The following is a 26,501-nucleotide window of genomic DNA, read 5'->3' as shown; positions in this document are numbered from 1 at the left end:
TCTCTCTCTCTCTCTCTCTCTCTCTCTCTCTCTCTCTCTCTTTCTCCTACTTTCTCTCTTTCTCCATGCCTTTCTCCAATAAAGCTCTAAAACCATAGAATGTCTCTGCTCATTAAGGCCCACTGCGCTCGGAGGATGGGACAGGCTTTCTCCTAATGAGCCATTTCTAATCTTCTGATGGAAGCCCACCCAGGGCTGAGTGGAAAGCGTTTAGCAGCTCTCTCATGCCAGCTTGACTAGAGAATGGGTGGAACTCTGGTGGGGTGTGGGTCTTCCCTTACCCTCTGTTCCCTAGGCCCCCCCTTTTTAGTTCCCACATCAGATTGCACCAGTCTTTCCTACACTTCTCTACTAGTAAGATAACCTGAAATGTTCTCATCTCCATGACACAGACTAGGATCACAGAATTAGAAGAAACTTCACTGAGTAGTCCAGAGAGCAATAGACTTAGCAAGAATCAGAGAACTCACTTGGGAGGCAGAGGCAGGGTCTCTGAGTTTCAGGCCAGCCTTGTCCACAAAGATAGAGTTCTAGGACAGCCAGGATTGTTACACAGAAAAGTCCTATCTCAAAAAGAAAAAAAAAAAAAAGCAGAGGACTTATTTATAAAAAAATATGACTAATGGTAATTCTTGATAAAAGGATGATTAAATTGCCTCTGTCCCTGACTCCATTTCCTTAAAGCCTATTTTATTTAATACTTTGCCTTAATGTCAGGAGATATATGTAGAAAAGTATTATTAAATCAATAAATGGTTAGAGATTGTTTTAATAAAATATAAAATAAAATAGAGTTATTTTAATGACAGGTCATTAATTTTAATCTATCATTAAAATTTAAAATCATGATAGATGTGGTAGTAGTTATAAGCAGTTAGAAATAGACTCATAGAATCATGTGAGCCTTCCAATGTGTCACACCTAGCAGGAAAGAGAATTTCATGTGCAACACCTGGGAAAAACCTATAGCCTTCCCAATACATCCCTTCAGTGAGAGAAACTACGGTAGAAAACAAGGGGCATGTGGTACAACCAGAAATTATATTTATAGCACAATTTCATCTCCATATTCCACATACTGCCTTCTCCCATAGGATTGGAATAAGTTCACTTCTCTATATTCACCTTTGAAAGGAAAAAGTTGAAGTCAGTCACCTGCTCAAGGTGAGGGCCATTATGGACAATACAGAACAAAGTGAGAATTCCATTCTCCTGACTTCCAATGTAGTCCTTCTTCCTACTCTCATCCCTGAAACAAGAACACTGATCCTATTATCTCTATTTCTGTACACCTCAAATCTGCCGTGCCCAGATGTGCTTGGAGCAATAGGATGTAGGTGTCGCTTGATGCCAGGAAGCCCACTCTGCCTTTGATAGCCAGAGCTGCCCCAGGGTGTGCAGTTGAGGCATCAGAACGCATACTCTTTGGAAATGTAACAATTTCCATAACAGAATACTATAATTTTCCAGATAGATTATTTTAATTATATAGTTTAACACTAATGATAGTTTATGTGTGAACACTACAAAGTAATATATCTGATAATCTCTCTACATATAATAGATCTGTAAAAACAAGGTTTACAAGTTTGTTTCAGTCAATCTGAAGTTTTGAAAGATGTGAAAACTATATTGTTTCATAAAATAGAGGCAGCCCTTCCTGGTTATAATTTGAATACCACCATCTTATTTATGACACACAATTTTAGCACTGGGATAGAGGGATGGTGTTATCTTGTGGGCCATAGTTGGGCAGTATTACCTTAAGCCACCTGATAAGAGGCCAAGGATTCTATAGGAGGTGTCCTCTCCTGTCATACCACCCACTATGTACATAGGCATTATATGCCTTGTGTTTCACTACTGCAAATGGCCTACAAGAAACAGGCATAATGAAGATACTTTACTAGTGGCAGTGCTGTGGATAAATAAACTACCCTTTGTCTCAGGACAAGGAGTCCAAAAGCTTCTGGCAGTATCTATGGAAACATCACAGGTTAACATCGTATTCTTAAGGTAGGTGTTACCTTAAACTCTTACATTGTTTGATACATGTGTGTACTACTAGTCAAACTTACACTCACAAGCAGCACTTCCTATAAGTGCTCAGACAGTCATCCTTAAGTCCTTTAGAATGTTATTCCTTGCTAGATTTTTTTATTTGTGCTCTCAGAAATCCTGGAGATATTTTATGACTATATTTTGATTGAAAATAGGCCAACTGCTCCTCCTCACCTCATTTTACATAAAATTTCACACTACTATTCCCATATTGCAGTCTGCAAACTTCCTGAAGTACAGTCAGCTTTGAATGTGATTCCCATATCTAAATTCCCAGTACAGTGCTCAACATGTTAGCAATACTTTGGGGATACATTCTACCATATGAGAACTCAGCATAGAGGGCTTGGGTCAGAGATAAGGAGTGACTACTTATACTACTTCATCCCAACATCAAGGCTGTCAATCAAGTGCCCAGTGTCTAGCCAAGCATCTACTAGCTCCTATGTACCTACAGTTGAACCTCTTTGCACATGGAATAAGTAATATAACTCCACTAATGAAAGAAACTTCCGGTTGAAGCAGATTCTAACTCTAATTTTACAGATGAGGAGGCTGAGGCATTTTCATTTTAATAGGAATTTTAAAGGCAAAGCCTTTTGCTCTTTTAGGATGTTAATTTAATCTTGCATTTGGAATATGCTTTTTATACACCTGAACTGTAAGATTCATGGTAATAGACCCATGTAATCTGATTTTGTGTTTCTCCTTCCAATTGGCTTTGGTTTTCTCATATTGTGGGCTGATGTATTCATCTCTATTCCAAATACATGGCATGGTGCTTAGCCTGTAGAACTTTCTTTAAATGAGTGTGTGAATGATTAATTTTTACAAATGAATAATTTGTCCTTTTGGAGTCTTTCATGGGTTAGGTGTTGTGATGTGATTTTTCTCTTCTTTCAAAATGGATCTTACTGACAGCTCTAATGTTATTTCAATTTTACAGATGAGAGACCTGGAGTCTTACTGAGGGTGTCTGACATTCTTGTCATCATACAGCTAAGAATGGGATACCTCTTTCCAAACTTGGCAATCTCTACCTCAAGCTTAGTGTCTCAATTACTAAGAACCTAGACTTCTGTGCATCCAGAGTACAACTGACTAAGCCAAGAGATGTGTTCTCTCCTTTATCTTTGAAAGAAATGCTAAGTATTCTTTTGCTTCTCAGTATCAAAGGGGGAATTTTGGGCATGTGGGGCTTTAGCCATTCCAAGGCGTCCATATCTTACTTCTTAGAGTCTTTGAATATGTTATGGAATTTAGCAGATTACTTAACCTATGAGAAAAAAAAGAATCAAGACAGAAAAATTCAACCTGCAAAGTTATGCATGATATACATTTTCTGGAAGAAGGTAATAGAAAGAGAGAATTTAATTAGAAAACGGTAATTGATATCAGTACATGAAATGGTATGAGAAATGGTGAGAGAAAATGGTAAATAGAAAAACAAATTCCATTTCCAAATAGATTGAACAGGAGGTAAGGGCCAATGGTAGCACACTACCAAGCATACGTTACTATTTTATTAGGGGAAAAGATGATTGTAGGACTCTTGGCACATTAAGAAACCCTTTAAGGACCTGGGAAAACAGTGAAGAATACAATGTGGGCTACACTAAATTTAAAATGTCTATAAATTATTCAAACAGTAACATAGGCATCTGGGTCAGAGTTCCAAATCTATAAAGCATTGGTACAACATGGACAAAGCATGTCCAGAGTCATAAATATTATTAAATCCTAAAGAATAGCACACATTTGGATACATAAGCTCAAGTGTTCTATTGTATAGCATGGTGACTACAGTTAGTAATTGCCATGCTTGAAAATGGCTAAAAAGTAATATATTAGGTATTCTCACCACAAAAGCAAATGAGGCAGGTACTTATTACTTTAAGTAACTCATCCCACAATATGATCACATATCAAAATATTGAATTGCATACCAGGTAAATGAATTTGCCTCTTAATAAAGAAGTAAAAGGAGAATGGAAAAAAAACATAAAGTGATGCAGCCATGCATTCCACATCGAGGTTCTGTTATTAGAAGAAGCATCAAAAGGTGGTCGCTTTTATACATTTTATCTTGATGTAGGAATCAATTTCTTCTCAAGAGAATCCACGAAATGGTCCAGAAGATACAAGGATCCACTTAATTCTGCCTGAGCCCATGGGGATCTGATAGGTGAATCTTCCCTCGAGAGAAGTATGTAATGAGGAATTAAAACTCAAGCATGGAAAAATGCCCGAGGAGAACTTGGAAGAAGTACTCCAACTTCCCTGAAGAAAGGTAGGCCAAATAAAGGGATGCTTTTGCCCCAACCCACTTGCTGTGCATTCACATGTTTTAAAAGACTTAAGAAATAAATTTGGGAACAATGACTTTGTCTCAAAAACTCTGCTGCCAAGAAGAATCTCATTCTCTTTTGGCTTAGCACTCAGACAAATCCAGTCTAGCTGACAAAAGTAATTCAAGTGAGATATTTAACTAAAGATTGTCAATGCTCTAGGCTTAGCATATTTTTTTTCTGACTCTGAAAAGGAAAACTTGACTGTTCGTTAATGAAGTGCAGGTGTGTGTGAATAAAGGCAATGAAGAGAAAGCTGCCCAAAAGTCAAGAGAAGTGCCTCTAACTAACCCTAAGAACATACGCAGGAGCTTACATTTATTTATTCAAAAAATATCTATTGAGTTCTGATTCCTTTTTTTTTTTCCTAGAAAATGTGTGAAGTGCTAGGAAGTCTAATGTGGTCATTGAAAGTATGCTTACTCTCAAGATTTATTCAAGGTGAAAAAAGGTATTTTAAAAAAATGGAGGATGAAAATAGAATAAGAAATAATTGGGTTTATAAAAGGAAAAAAGATAATAAATGTGGAAGAAAAGGAAGAGATGCTGTTGGGTCTCCACCTTCTTTCACACTCACATTATGCTCACCTATAGTAATTAATTGTTGATTGGTCTTCTTTCTTTCCAAACATAGACATAAAGGCTGATACCCTTTAGAGAATAAAGCCTATATGAGAATTCATGTTAGTGCTTTATTGGGACAGTGAGACATCACTGAAAAATCTCAGCTCATATCCAGTTCTAGCCCTTGGTAATCTCCCTCTTCTGTGATACAACAAGCTTTCATTTTAGTAGCACGTGCCATGGAATTATCAATGTATGTGGGCTAGTTTTGAATATATATTTCATTTCTAAGAGGACAAACATCCTCTTTTCTTCTTTTCAGGAATCACATTAAGAAGATTCCCATGTGTCCACAAACATGTCTAGTTATCTATAAGCCATTTATTTTTCCCATGAACAATGTATTCCGTGTAAATTGTCACCCTCAGCTACCTTGAAGCTTGTTTAGTTCAGTCCTGCTCTGGCTTAAATCATGTGAAGTATATCTTGAAAAACATAAATTGGGAAATATATAATGTCAAGAAGTGCCTGATAATTTAATTAATAATTAAAATAGGGGCTCTTCAGTAGTTTTGCTAATCATAGTAATTTAATAAACATGCCTATACACACTAACATAAGTTTGTTACACTTGATTTAGAAAGTCACTGAGCTTAGATTTTTAAAAAGCAATTAAACACAGCCAATAAAAATCAACCTTAATTTACACTTCCTATGACCAAGTTGCCTCTAAATATACTTAATAATCCTTCTCTCTGTGCAAAGTGATTTACATTTTGGGGAAAATATTAAAGCTATATTCATTTATATCTTTTCTCTATTTTTATCTGTTAATCTATCAACCTCAACCATTCAATTAAGCAATCAATCATGTAGTCAATGTTTGCCTATATAATAAAGTAACACATGCACAAACACACACACACACACACACATTGCTGTGAGTTAGCAAAGGCTAGTTCATTCAGAGTCCATTTTACTCCTTAGCACAAACAACATAAAATGCTACCACCCTGTTTAAACAGCCTGTTTTGCCTCTTGGGTGACAGTGAAGGGCAGTGCATACAAAGTACTATCTCTATACCACCTCATTCTCTCTTTCAAAGGAGCATATTGATTGCAAGTCCAGTCTCCAAAGACAAGCAAAGGATATTCCTAGTCCTTGGCAAGATTGGAGATCTTTTTCAATCTTACTATAAGAAATAGATCCATCTGCTTGGAACTTATATTGTTTGTACCTCAAAATGTTCCTGGATAGCAAAATAAGTTTGCCAATAGTACTTGACCACGTATAAGAGTTTCCTTAGCATATGGACATTTTAATATACTTACACAGAGCTGAGCATAAGGATATTCATCATCTGCTTTCAAAGCTCAAACATACTATCAAAAATAAAGTATTAACTCTAACTCCAGAGTAATGCAGAAAGCCTTCTTTCTCAGTACCTATAAAATTCCCTTACTCCCTTAATCCTCCTCACAACAGTTCAAAGGCCATGTCAATGTAGAAGCATCTCTACTCAGTCCCTACCCACAATGACAACAATCCAAAAAAATTACCTTCAGAGATTCTAAAATGCCTTTGACCATGTGGTGCTTGCAATGATCACAAGACTTGTCTATACCAAAGCATAATCATTATATTGCTTTCCTAACACAATGATGAGAAATTACTGGAGGGATACCTTTAAAACAATTGTGCTTATGACAGATTAAAGTAAAGCTGGCCCATGACAGAATGTTTTGGAAGAAATAAAATTAATGTCATCAGCTTAAAAAAATTGTTTTAAAGATGCAAGAGAGATGGTTTTGATACAAGCCTGACAACTTTTATTTGATCCACAGAACCCAAGCAATGTGAAGAGAGAACTGAATCCCTGGAATGTCCTCTGACTTACACCTAAGCACATGACAAGCATATGTATGAGCACACACATAAATAAGTAAGTAAGTAAATAAATAAATAAATAAAGTTAATTAATTTAAAATATTTTTTTAAAGAAATGTCATTAGTTCTGGCATTTATCTTAGACAAAGTTAGAAAAATTTAAATTCTATTGACCTAATTTGACAAGTTGCTACCACCATTTTACAATAGACACTCAAATGTTTTGCATTTAGTTGCACTGCTTTTATCAAGGGTTACACATGAATGATAGTAGAAATGAAAGCACTTTATAAGGGAGGTCCCCTTGTACTACAGAGCAAAATAAGATCTTTGATAACTGCTGCAGGGGAAGTGGGTCATTATTTCTTGCCTCGCGTGTGGCTGTGATATATTAGAGAAGAGCTTCATAGGTTGTCCTCAACTCTGCACAAGAAGACATGACTGAGACACACATCAGCATATTTGCACCCACAGACATTCCTTCCCTCAGAACTGGGGGCTTTAAAAGTGCTTATTGTTTCCCCGTGAACCCAACTATTGATTCAGGATTGTGCCTTGGCCTAAGATAGCACCCTCATTTTTTCATGCTTTATTCATGGTTCTCAATCAGGAGTGAACATCTCTTCTTTGTTTGTTCTTCTTTTGTGTACTATTTGTTCTTCAGTACTAAAACACTCTCTTTGCAAGGTTTTCCTAATTGTAATTTCCACACCTAATCTAGATTGCTTTCTGTTGCTGAGATAAAGAAGAAAGAAAAGAAAGGAAGAAAGGAAGAAAGGAAGAAAGGAAGAAAGGAAGGAAGGAAGGAAGGAAGGAAGGAAGAAAGAAAGAAAGAAAGAAAGAAAGAAAGAAAGAAAGAAAGAAAGAAAGAAAGAAAGAAAGAAANGAAGGAAGGAAGGAAGGAAGGAAGAAAGAAAGAAAGAAAGAAAGAAAGAAAGAAAGAAAGAAAGAAAGAAAGAAAGAAAGAAAGAAAGAAAGACTCTGGACAAAAGCAACTTGGAAAGTATTTAGTGCTCTTACCCAGGTCACAATCTATTGATGAAGGAAAGAAGTCAGGACAGCAACTCAAGCAGGAAGTGGAGCAAAAGGCATGGGGATGGGGCTCTCTAGCCAACAACCTCCTTCCTAGGGAGAGTGCTGTCCACATGGGCTTATCCTTCTATGTCAATCTTCAATCAACACACTCTCCAACAGTGTGCCAACAGGTTAACCTGATCAAGGCCAGTCATCAATTGAAGTTGGCAACCTCTTCCCAGGAGACTCTAGGATGTGTCAAGTCGAGAATAAAGGACACTGTCCACTACGCAAGTTTCCATTAATAAAGCTGAAAAAGTGACTGAAGAAAGTTCAGACATAGGAGATACATTAAAAAGATCATTATGCTTTATAAAAGAAACCTTAGGAAGATGAAATTGCAATAGAAGATACAAAGTCAAAACAGAAAAAAATAGGTGGGCCATATTTACTCAAGTGTTTGTCTTTGAAGCTCCTTGAATGGTAGTCACAAGTGAAAGGTAAGAAAAGAGGAGGTGGAACAGAAACAGCCTCAGCCTTGGGAGGATAGCCTGGAGCTTTTCAACTACATGCTGTGCTTTCAAAGTTTAGAGGGGTTATGGCAGTGATTTATTTTTTCTCCTGAAACACAAAGCATGCAAGCTGTCAACTTTTATGATTGTAATCGGAGAAGAGAAAAGCAATTACTATTTGTAGGCATCATTATCCCAAAAGGTGACCATTTAAGGTCAGAGATGTAGATGCTTCTAGAACTCTGAGATTAGTCACAAAGTTGTATCTAGCAGGAATAGCTTTATATAATATAAGTCATATTTTACCATAACAAGAAAGTTTGAATCCCATCTTCCCAAACAAGTCTCTCAGGAGTGGGGTACGGATACTTGGGAAACCCCAGGAATTCCCCAGTCTCAAGTCCATTCCACCAGCAGAGGATTAGAGGATTCATTTAGCCTCAACTCTCCACATAGCTGGCAGAAGCCACAGGTTCATCTAGAGCACAAGGCTTGTCCTCCAATCTTGTTTCTTCAGTCAATAAATTTCCATAAATTTGGGCAAGCTTCCTCATATCATTGCCACAAACTTCACAACCTGCCTCGTGGTAGAGAATGTGCCCTCTAACAGAGAGCTGAAGCTAAAGAAAAATCTTGTCTTTTCTTTCTCTTGAGCAATCCCCCCTTCTTAGGTATTAAAATTTGTCAATAAAATAGAGGATTATTAATGTTTGAAAGAGACCTGTCTGTAGAAATATATACACTCACAAAATTCAATAAAACAGAGAATATCAGGGAGTGGAGGAAGCTAATTAAAACTAAGGATAGCTGAACATGCCTTATGGAAATCCAGTGTGCATGGGAATGTGAAAAGGAATCTGAACAGATGTACAATGTTGGGAGGACAATGCTGCTCCCAGGAGATACAGTTATTAACTGAAAAATCACAGAGGTAGTCACAGCCTCTCTTCCTGTGAGTGACAAGTCAGGGAGACCCCAGAGGTACCCAAAGCAATGAAAGCTATTGCCAAGGCTCTCGGTCGCCTACAGTAACTTGATGACAAGACACAACGGCTGAACGCACCACTTATTGTGGCTAAAGAACACAGAGAGGCTAACGTAGACTGACCCAGACACTCTCCCTGCTTATAAGCTTTCATAGTATCAGAAGGGATAGTGTAGGCTACTGAAGGAGAAATAATATCAATGTTCTCATGGAGTGCTAGATCCTACATCTTATAATGCCAACCTTCCTAGCAAGCTATAACAGCTGGTGCAGCAATGGCATGATGATTACCATCTTGAGGATAACCAAACACTTTTTGAATGACTGTTCCACAGGAGGTATTTTATACCTGACACTATAAATCTGGTCAAAAGCTCATGAGTGGGGAGATTACAGGTCCTAGGAGGAAACTGTTGTTGTTGTTTTGCTAAATGGTCATGGTTTGCAAACTACCTATAAATACTTGGTCATAGAAGTTTGCTATGTAATGGGTAGGAATTAATGCATAGATTTTATAGCTAGTCAAAATACCAAGTATAAGTAACCAACTGCTTAACTATGTATGAGTCATCTATATTAACCTGCACCTATCCAAGAATACAGCAGAAGAGTGGACAGAAAGAATGTAAGAGCAGCTGAAAGATGAAGAGAGGAGCAGAGCTGTAAAATGCATACTTCTGAGAGCATCAGGATTGTTAGACACATCAACAGTACCCATACTGGACCTCACAAGATCAATGTAGTCAAAGTTCCAGCACAAATAGTGGAGGGGACACTAAGACCCCACCCTTATCCAGGAGCTATCAATAGTTGACGTTTTCTGAGTAAAAAAAGCAAAAAAAAAAAAAAAATCACTCTCCTTTGGCCTCTGGTAGGCTTCCCATTCTCCAGTGGTTAGTGTCATACCTATGTGCATGTGGGAAGCACTCAGTTGAATTTAGGGCATGGTTATCCTAAAGGCAGGACAAGAGGTTGGGAGAGTGATGGAGTGGAGGCACTAGAAGAAGTTGAAGGAAGGTCTTAGTGGATGGATATTATAGAAATAAAATTTATACAAATTTCAAAGAATAAAGCAATTGTTCCAAGGTAAGAAAAATACTACAAGTGGTACTAGGGTGGGCTCTCCTTCTGATCAGCAGTACCCTCTGCCAGAAACTGGCTGCCTACCTTCCTTGGTCCTTGATCCAACGGTTGCTGGTAGGCTCTGGGCACAGTACACCTCCCGGGTCTGGACCCCACCACCGCAGATTGGTCCTGTCTCATGCCAAAGTGGGTCCTGTTGCTCCAGAAGAAGAGAGACTTGGCATTCCTTCCATTCGGAGGTTCTCCAGGAATACCTGTTCAGTTTGATTTGTTTAAAAGAAGAAGAGGACATGAGGAAAGTATACAGTTCCGAAGAAAGCAGGCAATGACATCAAATGTGTAGGGAAATCTCTTTATCTTGGTGGAAAAAGACGCATGCTGGCTTTGCATTACTAAATTCCTGTTATTTCCTACAGAAAGGCATAGATGTACACTGTAGCAATAGACAGCACTTGGTGTCCAGACCAAAGGAAGAAAAATAAGGCAAGCAATGGATATGTCTCAGTGTAAAGTGGAGGAGAGAGAAGAATTAGAGGAAAGATCTAGAAACACAATGAGGCTTATAAATGGCAGCAGAAATTGTCATTAAGAGCTATTAGACAGACTTCCAGATATCTGCATGCAAGTTAGCTTCCCTTTTCAATTAGGAGAGCAATGTATACTCTCCTCTTTTCAAATGGACTCTAACATCTCAATCACAGTGTAAAAATCATTCTCTTCCCATTTAACACCTTGACACTGGGAAAAAGCAATTAAGATGAATTCATTAAAATGTGTGTTACATGTTTATTAAAATGTGTTAGCACTATGTATGTCACAATGTTCAGTCAACAAATATGTTTTCAACACAAGTGGCATGAAGTTATTTAAACTGACTTAGAGATGACTCTCCCTGGCTTATAATTAATTGTTTAAAAAACATTGTAAAGAAGATAAAACTAAAGTAGTAAAATACAACAGAGCTTATGTACAATTTACAGAAAACAAAACTGTCAAAATTTACACATGGATTTATATCATCAGACATACTTCCCTTGTATGGGTTATTAGAGAGCTCCACAAGCCCAAATCATTAACATAAACTACCACATTCTCATGCATTCCCACAGACTCATCACCTTTCTAGAATGACAAAGAAACTCCAAGAACATTCACAGATGTGAGGAAAGATTTCTCAGCTATGTGATTGCTTATAATAAAGTAAAATGTAATAATTATCACATGTCAGTATGACCATGTTTTGTTTTGTTTTCTCTTTTCAGAAGTGAGAGTGAAATTGAAAATCAAGCCGCAATATCTAAATATCTAAAAATCTTGACAATGATCAAATCCCTGGAAGTGAATGCCATCATTTTCAAAAGCTTGACTGCATAGAAGTGATGGTCTTTAAGGAGCTCACGGTAGAGATGGAGATGCGAACATGAAGATGCTCCATCCAGGAGTGGTGAAGCTTCCTTTTCCTCCATTGTCTTTATTACCTCACTTCTACCTCATTTCCCCAGGCTTAAAGATGTGTGGACAAGGGACTGCTGGGGAGAAGGTTGAGCTATGCAAGTGTGAGGACTTGAGGTCAGATAGCCAGCTCTCATGTGAGAAACCCAGGTGGGGTTGGAGAAATGGGGATTACTGGAGCTTTCTGGTCAACCAGTCTAAATGGATAAGTGAGCTTCAGAATTAGTGAAGAACCTTGTCTTGAAAACAAGGTGAGGAGGAATCAAGGAAAATGCCTGATATCAATCTCTGACCTCCACAAACATGCACGCAAACAAATGCACTCACATACACACAAACTTACATGCACATATAGATACAACACAACACACCATATACAACCATCTGTACTGTGCACACACCAGGGCAGTAGTGATCTGAGACAAAGAAGGAACTTGGTGTCTCAAGATAAAGTCATCTTCCTTACAGGTAAACACAAACAAGATTCTTCTAACTTATAGACAACAGAAAGACTGAGAGAAAGCCAGGTCTCCCTGAATCATAAGGCAGAACTCCCCCAAAGGAATAGCTATAAAGCCACCCATCCCCATCTTCTTACCCTGTCCTGTCTGGGTGCATAAGTGAAGGACTTGGCTCTCAGCTATGGGACACAGGTCACTTTGTTCTATGGCAAAGTGCAGTGAGGTTGTTGGCTGACTATAGTACTGGATGGTTACTCAACTCTTCTCCTTCAGGCACTCTTCTTTCTTGACTGTCTGTCTGTCTGTCTGTCTATCTGTCTGTCTAATAAGGGGCTAGCTACTGCAGCTGACTTGCAGCTCGTAAGACAGGCAAATACGAAGTTTAGTGTACACGGTGGTATAGACCATGCCTACTTAAGAATCTCACCCCCTAATCTAAATAGGAGTCTTGTTACTTATTAGTCCTTCAACTTGATAAAAACAATCTCTATTTCCCCATTTATAAGATGCAGATAATCACACTGAACTTGGCATACAATATAAGTTAATATTCTTTTTATTCTTTTCTCCACTTCATCTCTACTTTGTGTGTATGTGTGTGTGTGTACATATATCTGCATATTCTTTTTTAAACTTGAGACAGGGGCAAGTATTCCAGACTTGTTTTGAACTCATTGTTATGTAGACAAAGATAACCTGGAACTTCTGTTACCTCTAATTCAACTACCAGAATACGCCATAGGTCTCTAACATCACACCTGTTTTATGTAGTGGTAGCAACTGAACCTAGGGCTTCCCACATGACAGTCAAGCATTTTATCACTGATCTAAATTCCTATTTCTCCTGTCTTCTTATATCCTTCTCTGTGTATTTGTCCATTGCTGCCTCACTACACACACACACACACACACACACACACACACACACACGCACATGCACACACACATGCACTCACACACACATGCACACAAGCACACACATTTATTCATGAGGATTTCATAGGTTTCATCAATAGTCATATATAAGGTCATATGTATCACTGTACCCTACATGCTCCAACGTCATGCTGCCAGACAAAATGTGCCCTCTGAGTCAATATAGCCCTGACTGTTGTGGGAGTATCCACTCACTCTTTGTTTGGATTTGAAGTCTACTTCCCAGGAGGGAATTCATGGCTGGCACTATAAATCTGGTCACTAACCCATGGCTCAGGTGTTCGTGGGTTAGTTAAAACAACCTACTGTTGTTTTATTAAATGTTCATGTTGTCAAACTACCTTAAAAATGTTTGTGTTTATTCCTATAGACTTGTTTTGCTGGTGAGAGAAGCTTATTTTAAAGTGGATAGTGGTTAATGCAGAGACTAGTCAAAACAGTCAGAATAAGAGATGCAAATATGAGTATTTGGCCACAGATGGGATGTCTATATCAACTACTTTAACCCTACAACTCAAGAAAAATTGAAGAATATACATCAGAAAAGATGTTAGAGCCAGAGTCTGGTGAGGAGTATTTTCCTTAGACATGACATAGCTGTTACATTCATAGGTAAAATTCTACCATAGATCAGGAGTGGTGAGAGAGCTGTTTTGGGAAGGCCTAAAGGGCATTCGAAGGGAAGTGTGAGGTTGATAGAGTCAAGATTCATTGTACACATATTTAAAATTAACGAAGAAAAGTTTTACTTTTTTCTTTTTTTGTTGGTTATTTTATATATTTACGTTTCAAATGTTATCACCCTTCTGGGTTTCCTCTCTGCAAACTCCTTATCCCATCCCCTTCCCCATGCTTCTATGAGGGTGCTCCCCCACCTACCTACTCACTCTCATCTCACCCTATATCCCCCTACTCTGGGGTATTGAGCCTTTAGAGGACCAAGTGCCTTTCCTCTCAGTGATGACTGATAAGGCCATCCTCTGCTACATATGCAGCTGGAGCCATGGTTTCCACCATGTGTATTCCTTAGTGGGTGGTTTAGTCCCTAGGAGCTCTAGGAGGTCTGGTTGGTTGATATTGTTGTTCTTCCTATGGGGTTGGAAACCACTTCTGCTCCTTCAGTCCTGTCCCTAATTCCTTCATTGATATCCCCATGCTCAGTCAGATGGTTGTCTGTGAGCATGCACATCTGTTTTTGGTCAGGCTCTGGCAGAGAGTCTCAGCAGACAGCTATACCACTCCTGTCAGCAAGCACTTATTGGCATCAGCAATAGTCTGGGGGTGTTCTGTCTGTAGATGGGATATGGAACAGTCTCTGGATGGCCTTCATTCATTTTAAATATTTTTAAAATTTAAAATGTTCTAGAAAGATATTTTTAATTTGACATACCCATTTCAGCATACAAGGTATCAAGAAGAGCAAGGGTAAGACTTCCAAAGCATTGAAAGTCAAACTGGGAAGGAGCTCTCTCATACAGACTGTGTTTGCAATTAGTTTACATGGCCCTGTAGTAATTAGTGATGGATAGATTTTAGAAGTCAGTATGAAGGAAAATGGAAAGGAAAGTATAATGACTAAGAAGTGTACATAAAGAAATAAAATCTCTGGTTAACTGGGAAGGCCCAACTTCTGTTCCCTCGAAGTGACAAAAAAAAAAAATCTCTAAAGAAAAATGGGGCCTTTATCACAACCACAATTGTTTTCCATCCCTAAGAAAATATCAGTGCAGCAAGAGGGAAAGAGAAAAGCATCCGAGTAAAGAGCTTGTGCGCCTTTCTAAATGTGGGTCATTTCACACTTCGCTCATCTCTTTCACTTCCTGTTTTCCAAAAGCCTCAGCGATGTTTAGTCACAAATCACACAGCAGCCATGAAAACGCTGCACCCTGAACCTCACCAACCTGAGAGAGTGTATGTCTCTAGGATCTGACAGAATAAGAAATCAAATGAATACGCTCAGCTAAATGATACTCTTGCTTCCTCAGAAGTGCTTGTGGTGATGGGCCTTGGCAAAGGCTGGCTCTCCAGCCTGCAACGTTCTCTTTAATGACTGAATTTGTGTCAAAGACCAGGCTTCTTTGCAAACCCCTGTCTCCAAATCTGTGGCCTTTCAACACATCCTCACCTTTCCCTCCTGCTCAGGAGAGGAATATGGAGTTTTAGAAACCAGAGATCTATGTCCTATGGGGAAGCAACCCTCTGTAAGTGGCTTCCAGTGGTGTGGGTAAATACCAAAGGAAAGAAGTGAGTGAATTTCCATGCTCCCTACTCTAGCATATGTATAGGATTAATTTGCCTTTTTCCTGACTGTCTGGCTATAAAGAATAAACATGGCATTACTGTTAGGGTGTCAGAGTAAATAACTTAAGAATTTCCTGTTGTTTATTCTATGGCAGGTTTTGCCTTGGTGAGTGAAGGTATAGTGCCCCAACTTATATTCTTAATAATTGTATAAGAAAACATTATTTACTACTACATATGAGAGAATGGGCATGAAACTACTGTCTCTGAGGGCACACAGCAAGTGGTCAAGTAGAAGTCATAATCAAGTGCACTTGACACTGTTATGCCAGTGAATGGGACAGCCACAAAGCTTCCTTCTGGTAAAACTTAATGGAAGGTCAGGACACAGCAGGTGCTCTGCTTGCCTGGTTAATCCAAGAACCAGCAAGTGCTGGTACTGGCAGGAGGAATTGTATCTAGGGCTAAAACACAAATACCCTCCATTGGTCCATGTGATCCTGTCAGTCATGCCTATACATGGCATTTCTCACTATCAAGATAATCCTTCTAGTCAAACAGAACCACGACTTAGAATCCCTGTTAACAAGTTGTTTTGTAATTACACTTTTGTAGTTTCACGGGGTTAAATTTCAGCCCTTTGGACAGAGGAAAGAGAGTTACAAGGTGAAGAAAATAAAAAATGAAGCAAGACTTTCTAGTTACATCCATTTCCTGCAAAATTCCATAGCCACTTACAGAAGGTTGCTTCCTCATTGTTAAGAGCTGATCAGTAGTCCACTGTGTAAATGAAGCATATTTTCTGTACTCGTTCTTTGGTTGAGGGACATCTGAATTGTTTCCAGTTTCCAGCTATTACAAATATGGCTGCTATGAACATGGTAAAACATGTGTCCTTGTTACAGTATGGTGGGGTATCTCCTGGGTATGCCCAAAAGTGGTATATCTGGGTCTTCTAGTAGAACTATTTTCTATTTTCTGAAGAACCACCAGATTGATTTCCAAAGTGGTTCTACCAACTTGCAATCCCACCAGCAGTGGAAAAGTGTTCTTCTTTTTCTACATCCTCACCAGCATGCTGTCACTTGAGTTTTTGATCTTAGCCATTCTGACTGTTGTGAGGTGGAATCTCAGGGTCATTTTAATTTGCATTTCCCTGATGACTAAGGACTTTGAACATTACTTAAGTGCTTCTCAAGCCATTCGGGATTTAGGCCATTCAAGATTCTTCTGTTGTGAATTCTCTGTTTAGTGCCGTAGCCCATTTTAAAATTGGACCATTTGTTTTTTTGGAGGTTAATTTATTGAGTTCTTTATATATTTTGGATGCTAGCCATCTATTGGATGGAGTGTTGGTGAAGATTTTTTTTTCGTAATCTATAACTTTCTGATTTTCCCTATTGATGGTAGATTTTGCCTTACAGACTTTTTCATTTCATGAGGTCCCACTCATCAATTGTTGACCTTAGAGCCTGAGCCATTGGTGTTCTGTTCAGGAAAATTTCCTGTGTCAATGAGTTTGAGGCTCTTTCCCACTTGCTCTTCTAGTAGATTCAGTGTATCCGGCTTTATGCTGAGGTCCTTGATCCACTTGGACTTGAGCTTTGTGAAGGTGATAAATAGGAATCTACTTTTACTCTTCTACATATAGACTGCCAGTTAGACCAGTACCATTTATTCTACTTGTGAAATTTCAAATCATCATTAGTAGTTGCCAATGTCAAGTTTCTATAAGGTGAGTGAGTGACTTTTTCAAGGAAGCCTTGAAATCCATTCCTCCCTCTCATTACTCTCTTTTCAGTTCTTTTTATGTCAATCAACCATCCTCTCCTGAAGAAACCACTCTGGGGTCCCTGATGTTAGTGAATGAACACACCTCCAGCCATCCAAGACACCCACACACTCCTGAGTAGGGGGATGTTAGGACTGGAAATATGAATTATATTCAAGGACTACAATTCTTGAAGCAGAGCTGGGTGAGGTTAGTAAGGTCTTGCATCGGAGACTGAATCCAGAATGTGCCTGATAAGCAGCCTCCATCAGGAATGGTGTGTCCACCCTCCCTTTCCTCAGCAATGATATTCTGACCATGCTTTCTATGAGTGATTTCAGACAGCAGGAAGGGTACCAGTTTCCAAAACCTAGGGAAGATATCTGCCTTCCAGTGGGCTCCAGAATCTAGCAAGGAATCATACCAGCAGAAACATAGAGCCTCATCGAGGAAGATCTCAGTCCTCGTTCAAAAGGACAGAGAGGAGAGAACCAGATAGACACTGAGGTTCTAGCAGGCCAGTGAGCATGTTCAAAATTCAAGCTGAGAAAGTACTTGCCTGCCCCCAAAATGCACAGAGGCCAGTGTGGTGGGAGAGATGCTATTGTTATTCTGTCTGAACTCCACTCCCAATTACCTGGCAGCATCCAGGTATGCTCCTCCCTACAGTTCTGGTAGGACTGGTTCACTATAAAAGGGGTTGTTTGGCCCTTCCTCTCTCTCTTACTCTCTTTTCTCTCATATTCTTGCTTCCTGCTTGCCCCCTCTCTCCCCATTCCCTTCCCCCCTCTCTCTATGTGGTCAAGCTGACCTTTACTTCTCTATTCTCTCCTTCTCTCTACTTTCTCTGCCTCTACTACTCACTTAACTCCCCTCCCTGTACTCTAACTATACTATACCACCCTGTAGCTGGTCTCTCAGGGGGAAGGGATGCCTCCACATGAGCCCTCTGAGGAACACCCTTCCCCCATACCCTGCCAGAACATATCTTAATAGCTCTTTCTCTTTTTATGATCACAACAGATGTTCTCAGTGCAGAGATTCAACACCTAACTACATAGAGAAACTTTCTGGATAGTATAAAGGTGATGGTTTCCACAAAGCAATAGCAAATTATGAAAATTTGGGGTGGTGGTGGTAATAAGGTGAAGTAGTTTTAAAAGGAACACCCAGGTGGGCAGTGAAGAGTGCAGGTAAGAGTGAAAGGAATGATAAGAGAGAAATCTTTATAAGCCTAGGGTAGCCAGTCTGTAATAATCCTGTTGCGCATGAAGCAAGGGAATTGCATACTAGATGCCATTTGAAGATGAAAACAACTGTCTAATATATTAAGCACAGGATGGAGGAGAAAAGGAAGAATGACAAATGATTGTTACATTTCTTCCTTGCCCACATATAAATAGTTAAACTCCTTGAAATTGAAGACTCAGAGGATAGAGCTTCAGAAAGATGTCAAAATTCAAAATACCAGGGAGATAGACATGAGGAGGCATAGCAACTCAGCTCTTTCCTTTCTGTTTACATCCTAAAATCTAGTTTCTGAACCCATGAACTCATGCCTAAATCCTGTTACCCCTTGGTGGTCAATCTGTGCATCTGCACTAGATTTAAATACTAAGATGTGAGATTCTATCATTCTCTGATGCTACATGCATCCTAAATGACAGGGGAATCAAATCATCAACAACAGCAACAACAAAATTACCATCAACATTATGGAGCTGGAGAGCCAGTTCAGTGGTTTAAGAGCATTTGCTGCTTTTGCAGAAGATCCAAGTTTAGTTCCCAGGATCCAAGTTAGCCAGATCATAACCACCTGTAGCTAAAGCTCCTAGGAATCCAACCCCCTCTTCTGTCCAGCCCAGCCACCTGCACCCATGGACACATGCACATACATGTACACATGCAGACACCTAATTAAAAGTAAAGATATATCCTAAAAAGAGCCATGGAAGTGAACGTGAAGCTGAGAAGGAGGAAGAATGAGGATCCTGGAGATGGGCGCTTGCTGAGAGGCAGGAGGGATGCTAGGATCAATATGTATTGTGTAAATTTCAAAGAATAAAAATATTAACTAGTGTAAAAGATACCAATGTTCACTCAAATACTAATCGTTTAAGTGTAGAAATACATTTCTCATACAAAATGCAGGAGACAAAAAAAAAAAAAAAAAAGTCTAGGCTAAGACAGGGGAACTTGAAGTCCTAGAATTAAACAACTCGGGCAGCATGGATTTCTGAGTGATAGCCAACTCAAGGAACTCTGGAACTAAGCCAACATGTAAAGAAAGGGAAAGTTTAAAATCCCCCCCCCCTTTTTTTGGCAATAAGTACAGCTCTCCTAAATGAACAAAGATATATATATATATATATATATATATATATATATATATATATATATATATATATATATCACTCAGCACAGATTCTTTAAAGATTTCCATTGTATCAGTGTGTCATAAAGTTATTCTAAGAGTCACAAGGCACCAACTCTGCTGCAGTCTCTGGCCTTTCAAATCTAAGCTTTGACACTTTCATAAGGCTCGAGGCTGCTTAAAGCATGGGCTCCCTCTCTCCCTCTTCAAATGGCTGAGATATGAAGCCAAGAACATGGGATAGAATCTTAAGTGATTTAATGATGACAGATTGATAGAATAATTGCATTAGTTAACGGTCATGTTTTGATTGAGCACATATAGATTTGCAAACACTCCTGGAATTGAAACTCCAACAAAAGGTATTCAAATTAAATGTGTGCGTATATTAAAAATCAGTGCTCTGCAGCGTGACTAATTTATGATAATGTCTGTTGTCCTTTGAAAGTTGTAAATGCACTTGGAAAAGAATTAACTTGTCTTTTTTTTTTTTCTGAACAGACCATCAACATAAGAGAACTGGTCAAGCCTTTATACATTTTATGCTCTAGTAATTTTTTATTGGATAGAGTGGGCTATTGATTATGGAAAGCTACTCTGAATTGCAAGGCTCTCTGCTCTGCAGCAGATGGCTTTGCTAGCCAAACTCCACATATGTATTATTAATAGACTTCTATCGTTATGCACAGCACTTAACAGTACGTTAACTTCCTTACACTAACTGGGGAACAGATCTTCTGTCCAGGAGGACTCATGAAACCACATTCTCTAGTAATAGATAGAGCCAATAAAAAGGTGCCAATGTCCCGAGGAAATAATTTCAAATTCTTAGAAAACTTGTTTCATTTCTGAAACAGAGTCTCCATAGTGTTCTAGGGTTCCAGGATATGGCTCCTTTACTTCTCAATTGCTGCAGAAATTTGTTTAATTTAAACAACTGAAACAATGCCTCCTTAAAGGATCCATTAATCTATCTGACAACTCTTTATTGAGCTTGTGTTATGTGTGGGATGTTGGGTGTACTGAGAGAAATCAATGGGAGAAGATTTAAAAGGTGCGATTGGTGATATGTGTTAGAAGCCAAGTTATGAACAAATCCAGTCTGTGATCTCACTCCTAAGGTATCTGAGGTAATGGTTATAGCCAGTGAAAACAGAAGCTTTTTAATCTGGAAAATCAGAGGCGTTTTCAGAGACCTTCTGAAAGTGCACAATTTCCCTATAGTCATCACTGTCTGGGTAGTTTCTACTGGATTATCTTCATTGAGCCAATTTCAGATTCTTTTTACAAAACTGCCTTCCTTTGTTTTACACAAATTATATGATAACTGTATGCATGCAATTCCATATGTATGCAAAGTATTGTTCTGGATCTCTCTGGCACTTGAGGAGCCATTTATTCACCCAGTGATTATTAGTGAGCACTGATTATGAACCAAACACTCTTCTATGTGCTCTTGGAAGGAAGGAAGCAAGAAAGGAAATAATGGGAGGGAGGGATAAAAGACAGAAGGTAGAAGGTAGTACAGAGGAAGGGAGGAAGGAGGGAAAGAGGGAAGGAGGGACAGAAGGAAGGAAAGGAGGGACAGAGGGAGGGAAGGAAGGAGGGAGAGAAGGAGGGAGTGAAGCAGGCCAGCCCTGCCCTGTGGGTTCACATGTGAAAACATCATTGCTAAGCACTCATAGACAATGTGTAGTTACTATCCGTTTTGTAAGAACAAATTTTTCAAGATTCACTGGATGAACAAATCAATGTTTTCTGTTTCCTCCTTTTTTGATTAACCTCATGAGAGACTGAAGCAGATTTTGAAGAGAAACAGCCCCCAGAGTACTTTCTTATTTTGCCATAGGGCAAAGAAAAAAAGTCAGGCTGGGTTTTTACCCACACTCTTCCTAACCTTCTGGCAGGCTCCAACAGTCACCCCCAAAATTCTAGTCTCCAGAGTTTACACGAGGAAGAAAGACGTTTATCTAGAAAGTCTAAAATTGAGCGCAGTGCTTCAGTGAGATGTTAGGGATATCTGTGCTGATGCCTGGAGCCATGTAATGAGCAAATCCAAAGGGAATGTGGGAGCCTGGAAATGCCTCTCAGCATGAGTTTGCACAGGCAGACATTTGCCAAGGGTTTCTAACCTACTCATAGTAAGGATAAATTCACACATATCAGCAGTGAGGAGGGAAGGGTGGTTTCACAGAACCTATCTCTTCTGTGCCAGGCCACGGTATTGAAACCACTTTTAATAGTCATTTCTCCGTGGTAATGTTGCATAGTGTATGTGGCACCATTAGCCATGCAGCTTCTGCCTTGAAACTTCCTAAGAGATTTACTCAGCATTGGTCACTGTCACCATGCCATAGAGCTGCCTGCCACTCAGTTTCAAATCTTAAATGATTACATAAGAGGAGGAACAGCCATTTTCATATGAAAACTTGTCTACCACTCACAGGTGATAGAAGTTGCTGGCGGGAGGTGTCATTTCTAACAAAGATGTATTGCAAGTGTCTCCTTCTCATCATCCTTGTGTGATCAATACAAGTTCTTTCACTAGAATGGGGTTCTCTTCGCAGCTACTTCAGAATGTTGGTCTGTCCTTCTTTGACATGAGGAGATTAATGCGTGACAGGTCCCTGTCCTTTGCTTTATTAGGACTTTACAGTACACAAGGCTGCCTCAGCTTGCACAGTGTTTGAAAGCATTGGCATGTGGATCTAATACTTTGGACTTTCACTGTGACTCAGGGAAGAAAACAAGGCATTTTTAATGCAGTGCATATTTTTTTAGTGTCTAAGGACAGAAAATAATATGCAATAGTGAGAAGAATCCCATAGAACTCAGAGTCACAGGTGAAAAGGAGATTCATCTTCCCACACTTATCACCCTCGGTTAATATGTTTAATGTTATCCTGTAACTGAAGAGTATGCATCTGCTAATCAACTGTGTGAGGCTGGAGAGGGATGTTGCTTGAGCTGTCCTTGAGTCTGTGTCAGAAGCACACCCCTGCGATGAGGCAAGTGTGGACAGCACTAACTTAGTTCTAAAGTGTGCCCGTATAAGCACAACACAACTAGTTCTGATCGTTTCAATGAAGTTACACAACGTCCAACACGTTCTATTCTCAGCAGTGCCTTTACACTGTCTCCTGTTGGTTAGGCTGCTTGCCACACACTGTTGCTCTAAGCACTGGCACACCCTGGTGCTGTAAGCACTGACACACGCTGGTGCTCTAAGCACTAACACACACTGGTGCTGTGAGCACTGACACACACTGGTGCTATAAGCACTGACACACACTGGTGCTCTAAGCACTAACACACACTGGTGCTGTGAGCACTGACACACACTGGTCACAGCTGTGCTGTGTCTATGGAGCCCAGCTGCTGAGGCATTCTCAATACTATGCTGTGGAAAGTGGGCAGGGATGGAGTCCTTTCTCCTTCACCCACTTTTCTTGGAGAATCTATCCCCTAATTTCCAAAATGGTTAGTTACTCACTTTAAAAAAAAAAAAAAAACCCAACCCAAATAGAACTTGTTTAAATAAAATTTCTCTACTAACACCATTTAATTCTTTAAGTGGTGCTGATCAAGCCTATTACACCATTCCAGAAGTTTCTCTCCTCACCTAATATTAGTATTTTATTTTTAACAACTCATATGTCAGAAATAAATTTTATATAATTGTATTTGTTTGGTTTTTCATGTAACAGAAGTCTGTGTCCATAAAGGGAGTGGCATCTGTCTATTGTGCTCTTTGAAGTCTCCCTACACTTACCCTGGACTTAGGGCAGAATGAGAACTCTATTTATTTAATGATCGAACATGTTTTCTACAGAAAAGTCAGAGGAAGAGTGAAGCCAAATCACAGTGTGAGGGTTTAATCAAAACAACGTGAAGATGCACAGAACCATGTATTTTCCTGCTATGGAAAAAAAAAATGGAGTGAATTAAATTGTTTGATGTATGTGGACACTCATGACTTCTGGGATGGAGATAGGGGCATTTGTGTTCCTTAATAGATTTTTGTTTTCATTTTCATTGCTCACAATGAATTTTAATCACCAATGTCAAATAAGAAACAAAAGGAGATGCACAGCCTTTCTGCTGTGTGCTGTATCTTTCCTGTGGTAGAAGCCACAGCCCAGACCCCAGATAAACAGGAAGAGTGGCTGATGCTGATTTCTCTGTTGTTGTGCATTTGTTTTCCTGCCCAGAACCAAGGAGAAACATTAGTTAACACGTTGCTCTCGGCAGGCAACACTGGTTGCTACTTCAGTAATTCCTCCAAGAAGCTCATTTCCAGCAGATTCACCATTTGAAAAGGTTTGTGTTTTTTGTTTTTAAATAAATGCTAAAGTCAGGCTTGTATTGGAACAGCAGAATTAGAGGGCCAGCTTGTCATCAGTTTAACCTGCAAGTCTCTATTTCCAGACATTAAATAATCAATGAATGAAGATCCCTAAAGGACCTCCGTTACTTTGGGTACATAGTTATTCCAGTCCCAACCTAGTTTGCTGTTAAGGAATAACATAAACACTTGAGCATGTCCCAGTATACATATCTTAACTTGAGTGAGTCTTCATGGTAACACTGAATGACCCCTCTCACTCTCAGAGACTCTTGCTGAATGAGAAACTCTCCTCTTCTATGAAGCCTTCATCTTTGGTTCAGTTATGCCTTTGCTATATTACTGGCCCACAATAGTGTATGATGATAACTCTATTCCTACCTGCACACAATTACAAAATCCAAATTAGAAATCCTTAAGAAAAAATTTCCATCCTGTAGATTTCCAACCAGCAGTTTCAATTAATCCGGACCCCTGAGATCTCTCAAACAGTGGACCACCAAACAGACAGCATATGCCTGCTAATATGAGGCCCCCAGCACACATACATTGGGTCTGTGTTCATTCAGAGAGGATGCACCTAACCCTCAAGAGACTGGAGGACCCAGGGAGTTTAGAGGTCAGTTGGGGTGGGGGTTGGGGACATCCACTTGGAGTTAGGGGGATGGGGAAGAAGTATGGGATGTGGAACAGTCAGAGGGTAGATGGGGGAATAAATTATGTAGTGTAAAAAATAAATTAATTTAAAAAATAAAATAAAAAAGATTTCCATAACATGGAGAAGAAATAATATTCATCATGCAACTACTATGATATGCCAAATAAGGAACAAGAACATTTGTTTTACAAAAGTAATAGAATTATACCTAAAAGAGAAACACAAGACCTTCCCTTCTGTACTGTCTTTATGACCTAATCACTAACCTGGTACTTGTCACACTCAATCTCTGTTTCAGTCCTATAATGTAAGTGATATAAATAACAATTCCCGTATCAAGGGGAGTGTCCTAGAGAAGGTGAGTAGCTTTTTTGAGATGCCACGGCAAATAAATGATGGACATAAAGTCTGATTACAGGTATATCCAGTCCTGAAATAGAAAGAGATCCTAGTTCTATTATCTGCAAGCCAGTCATTCCCTGTAAATCAGTGTTATGAAAGGTGACTGAAAAATGGACAACATGCAATGGATTCTATGAGGTTAATATGTAAAGTTACTGTGTTACTGAAGAGTAGGGCAATAAGAATTTAAGGAGTCTGGAGCTGTAGAGATGGCTCAGTGCTTAAGAGTATACTGTTCTTGCAGAGGACCTGAGTCCAGTTCCCAGTACTTATATCAGAACGCTCACAACCACCTGAAATAAGAGCTCCAAAGGATTCAATGCCCTCTCTGGCTTCCATGGGTAATGATACTCATATGCATAAATTCAGACACAAGCACACATATACAGATAATTCGTAAAAAAAAAATAAATAAATAAACTTTTATAAGAATCCAGGAGACCATTTAGTAATATTAATATTTGATAGGTAGATGATAGATGACAGATAACAGATAGATAACATACAGAGGGTGTTCAGTCAACACTGACCAAGAAGGTATATGAGGAATAGGCTAGAAATCTTACCATGGAGACGTATCTTTGAATTCCACAATATATACCTTATTCAGCATTAAGGAAGATTCAAACAGCTCACACTTACTTCTAAGACCAACACGAGGGCATAACATGCTCCCTTCCAGGTTTAATAGATACACAAGTTCAGGAAACCAAGAGCATAAGTTGGGTTTGTCACAAAATGATTGATTTATAAAAGGAGACCACTTTTTGCCTTGTTAATATTTTTCTGAGAATAGGAATCTCATCCTCATGACTTCAAGGATACAAAAAGATCTAAAAAATGTCTCCTGTAAATATATATATATATATATATATATATATATATATATATATATATATATATATATATCCAGAAGATGTACTAACTGGTAATAAGAACACATGCTTCCCAATAGACAACCATCCTCAGGGATTTCTGTCATTATGAGCTTGGAGTTCACAACAACCCCACAACCTAAAAGAGATACCTTGGAGGCCTTTACCAGAATGCAATAAAGAGAGCCTCCCCCAACCTCAAATAAATATAAAGATGTTAGAATCTGGCTCATAATGGAGAATAAGCCAGTTTCCAATATCCCTTGCCTCGCCAGGGACTCTGGAAAAGAAGTTGTGGCAAAGACTGGCAAAGATACAGGTTCATAAGAGGATCTGAACTTGGGTGCCGCAACTCATTAGCAATACAACACCAGGAGACTATTTAACATCTCTGCTGATGGCCTTCTTTACACAGTGAGCATGTTATGAAGGACTCTGGCATGAGCATTAGTATCTAGGTTTGGTGGCTGATGATGGGATGGACTCCCGAATGGGGTAGTCTCTGGATAGTCCATCCTTTCATCTTAGCTC

At 39.2% G+C, this 26,501-nt stretch overlaps 1 protein-coding gene across 1 annotated transcript in view; it reads right to left on the bottom strand.

Moving 5' to 3' along the window:
• The window catches only part of Thsd7b (thrombospondin type 1 domain containing 7B), an 872,787-nt gene that overhangs the window by 526,716 nt on the left and 319,570 nt on the right, over positions 1 to 26,501 (bottom strand). The window contains exon 4 of the mRNA XM_021198560.2: positions 10,540 to 10,709. Coding sequence (XP_021054219.1) covers positions 10,540 to 10,709 — 170 coding nt within the window. The remainder of the gene's footprint in view (positions 1 to 10,539; positions 10,710 to 26,501) is intronic.

This window comes from Mus pahari, chromosome 5 (genome assembly GCF_900095145.1).
Source record: "Mus pahari chromosome 5, PAHARI_EIJ_v1.1, whole genome shotgun sequence".
Classification (NCBI taxonomy): Eukaryota; Metazoa; Chordata; class Mammalia; order Rodentia; family Muridae; genus Mus; species Mus pahari.
The sequence above is the reverse complement of the archived record's forward strand: the minus strand, read 5'-3'. Positions and strand labels throughout refer to the sequence as shown.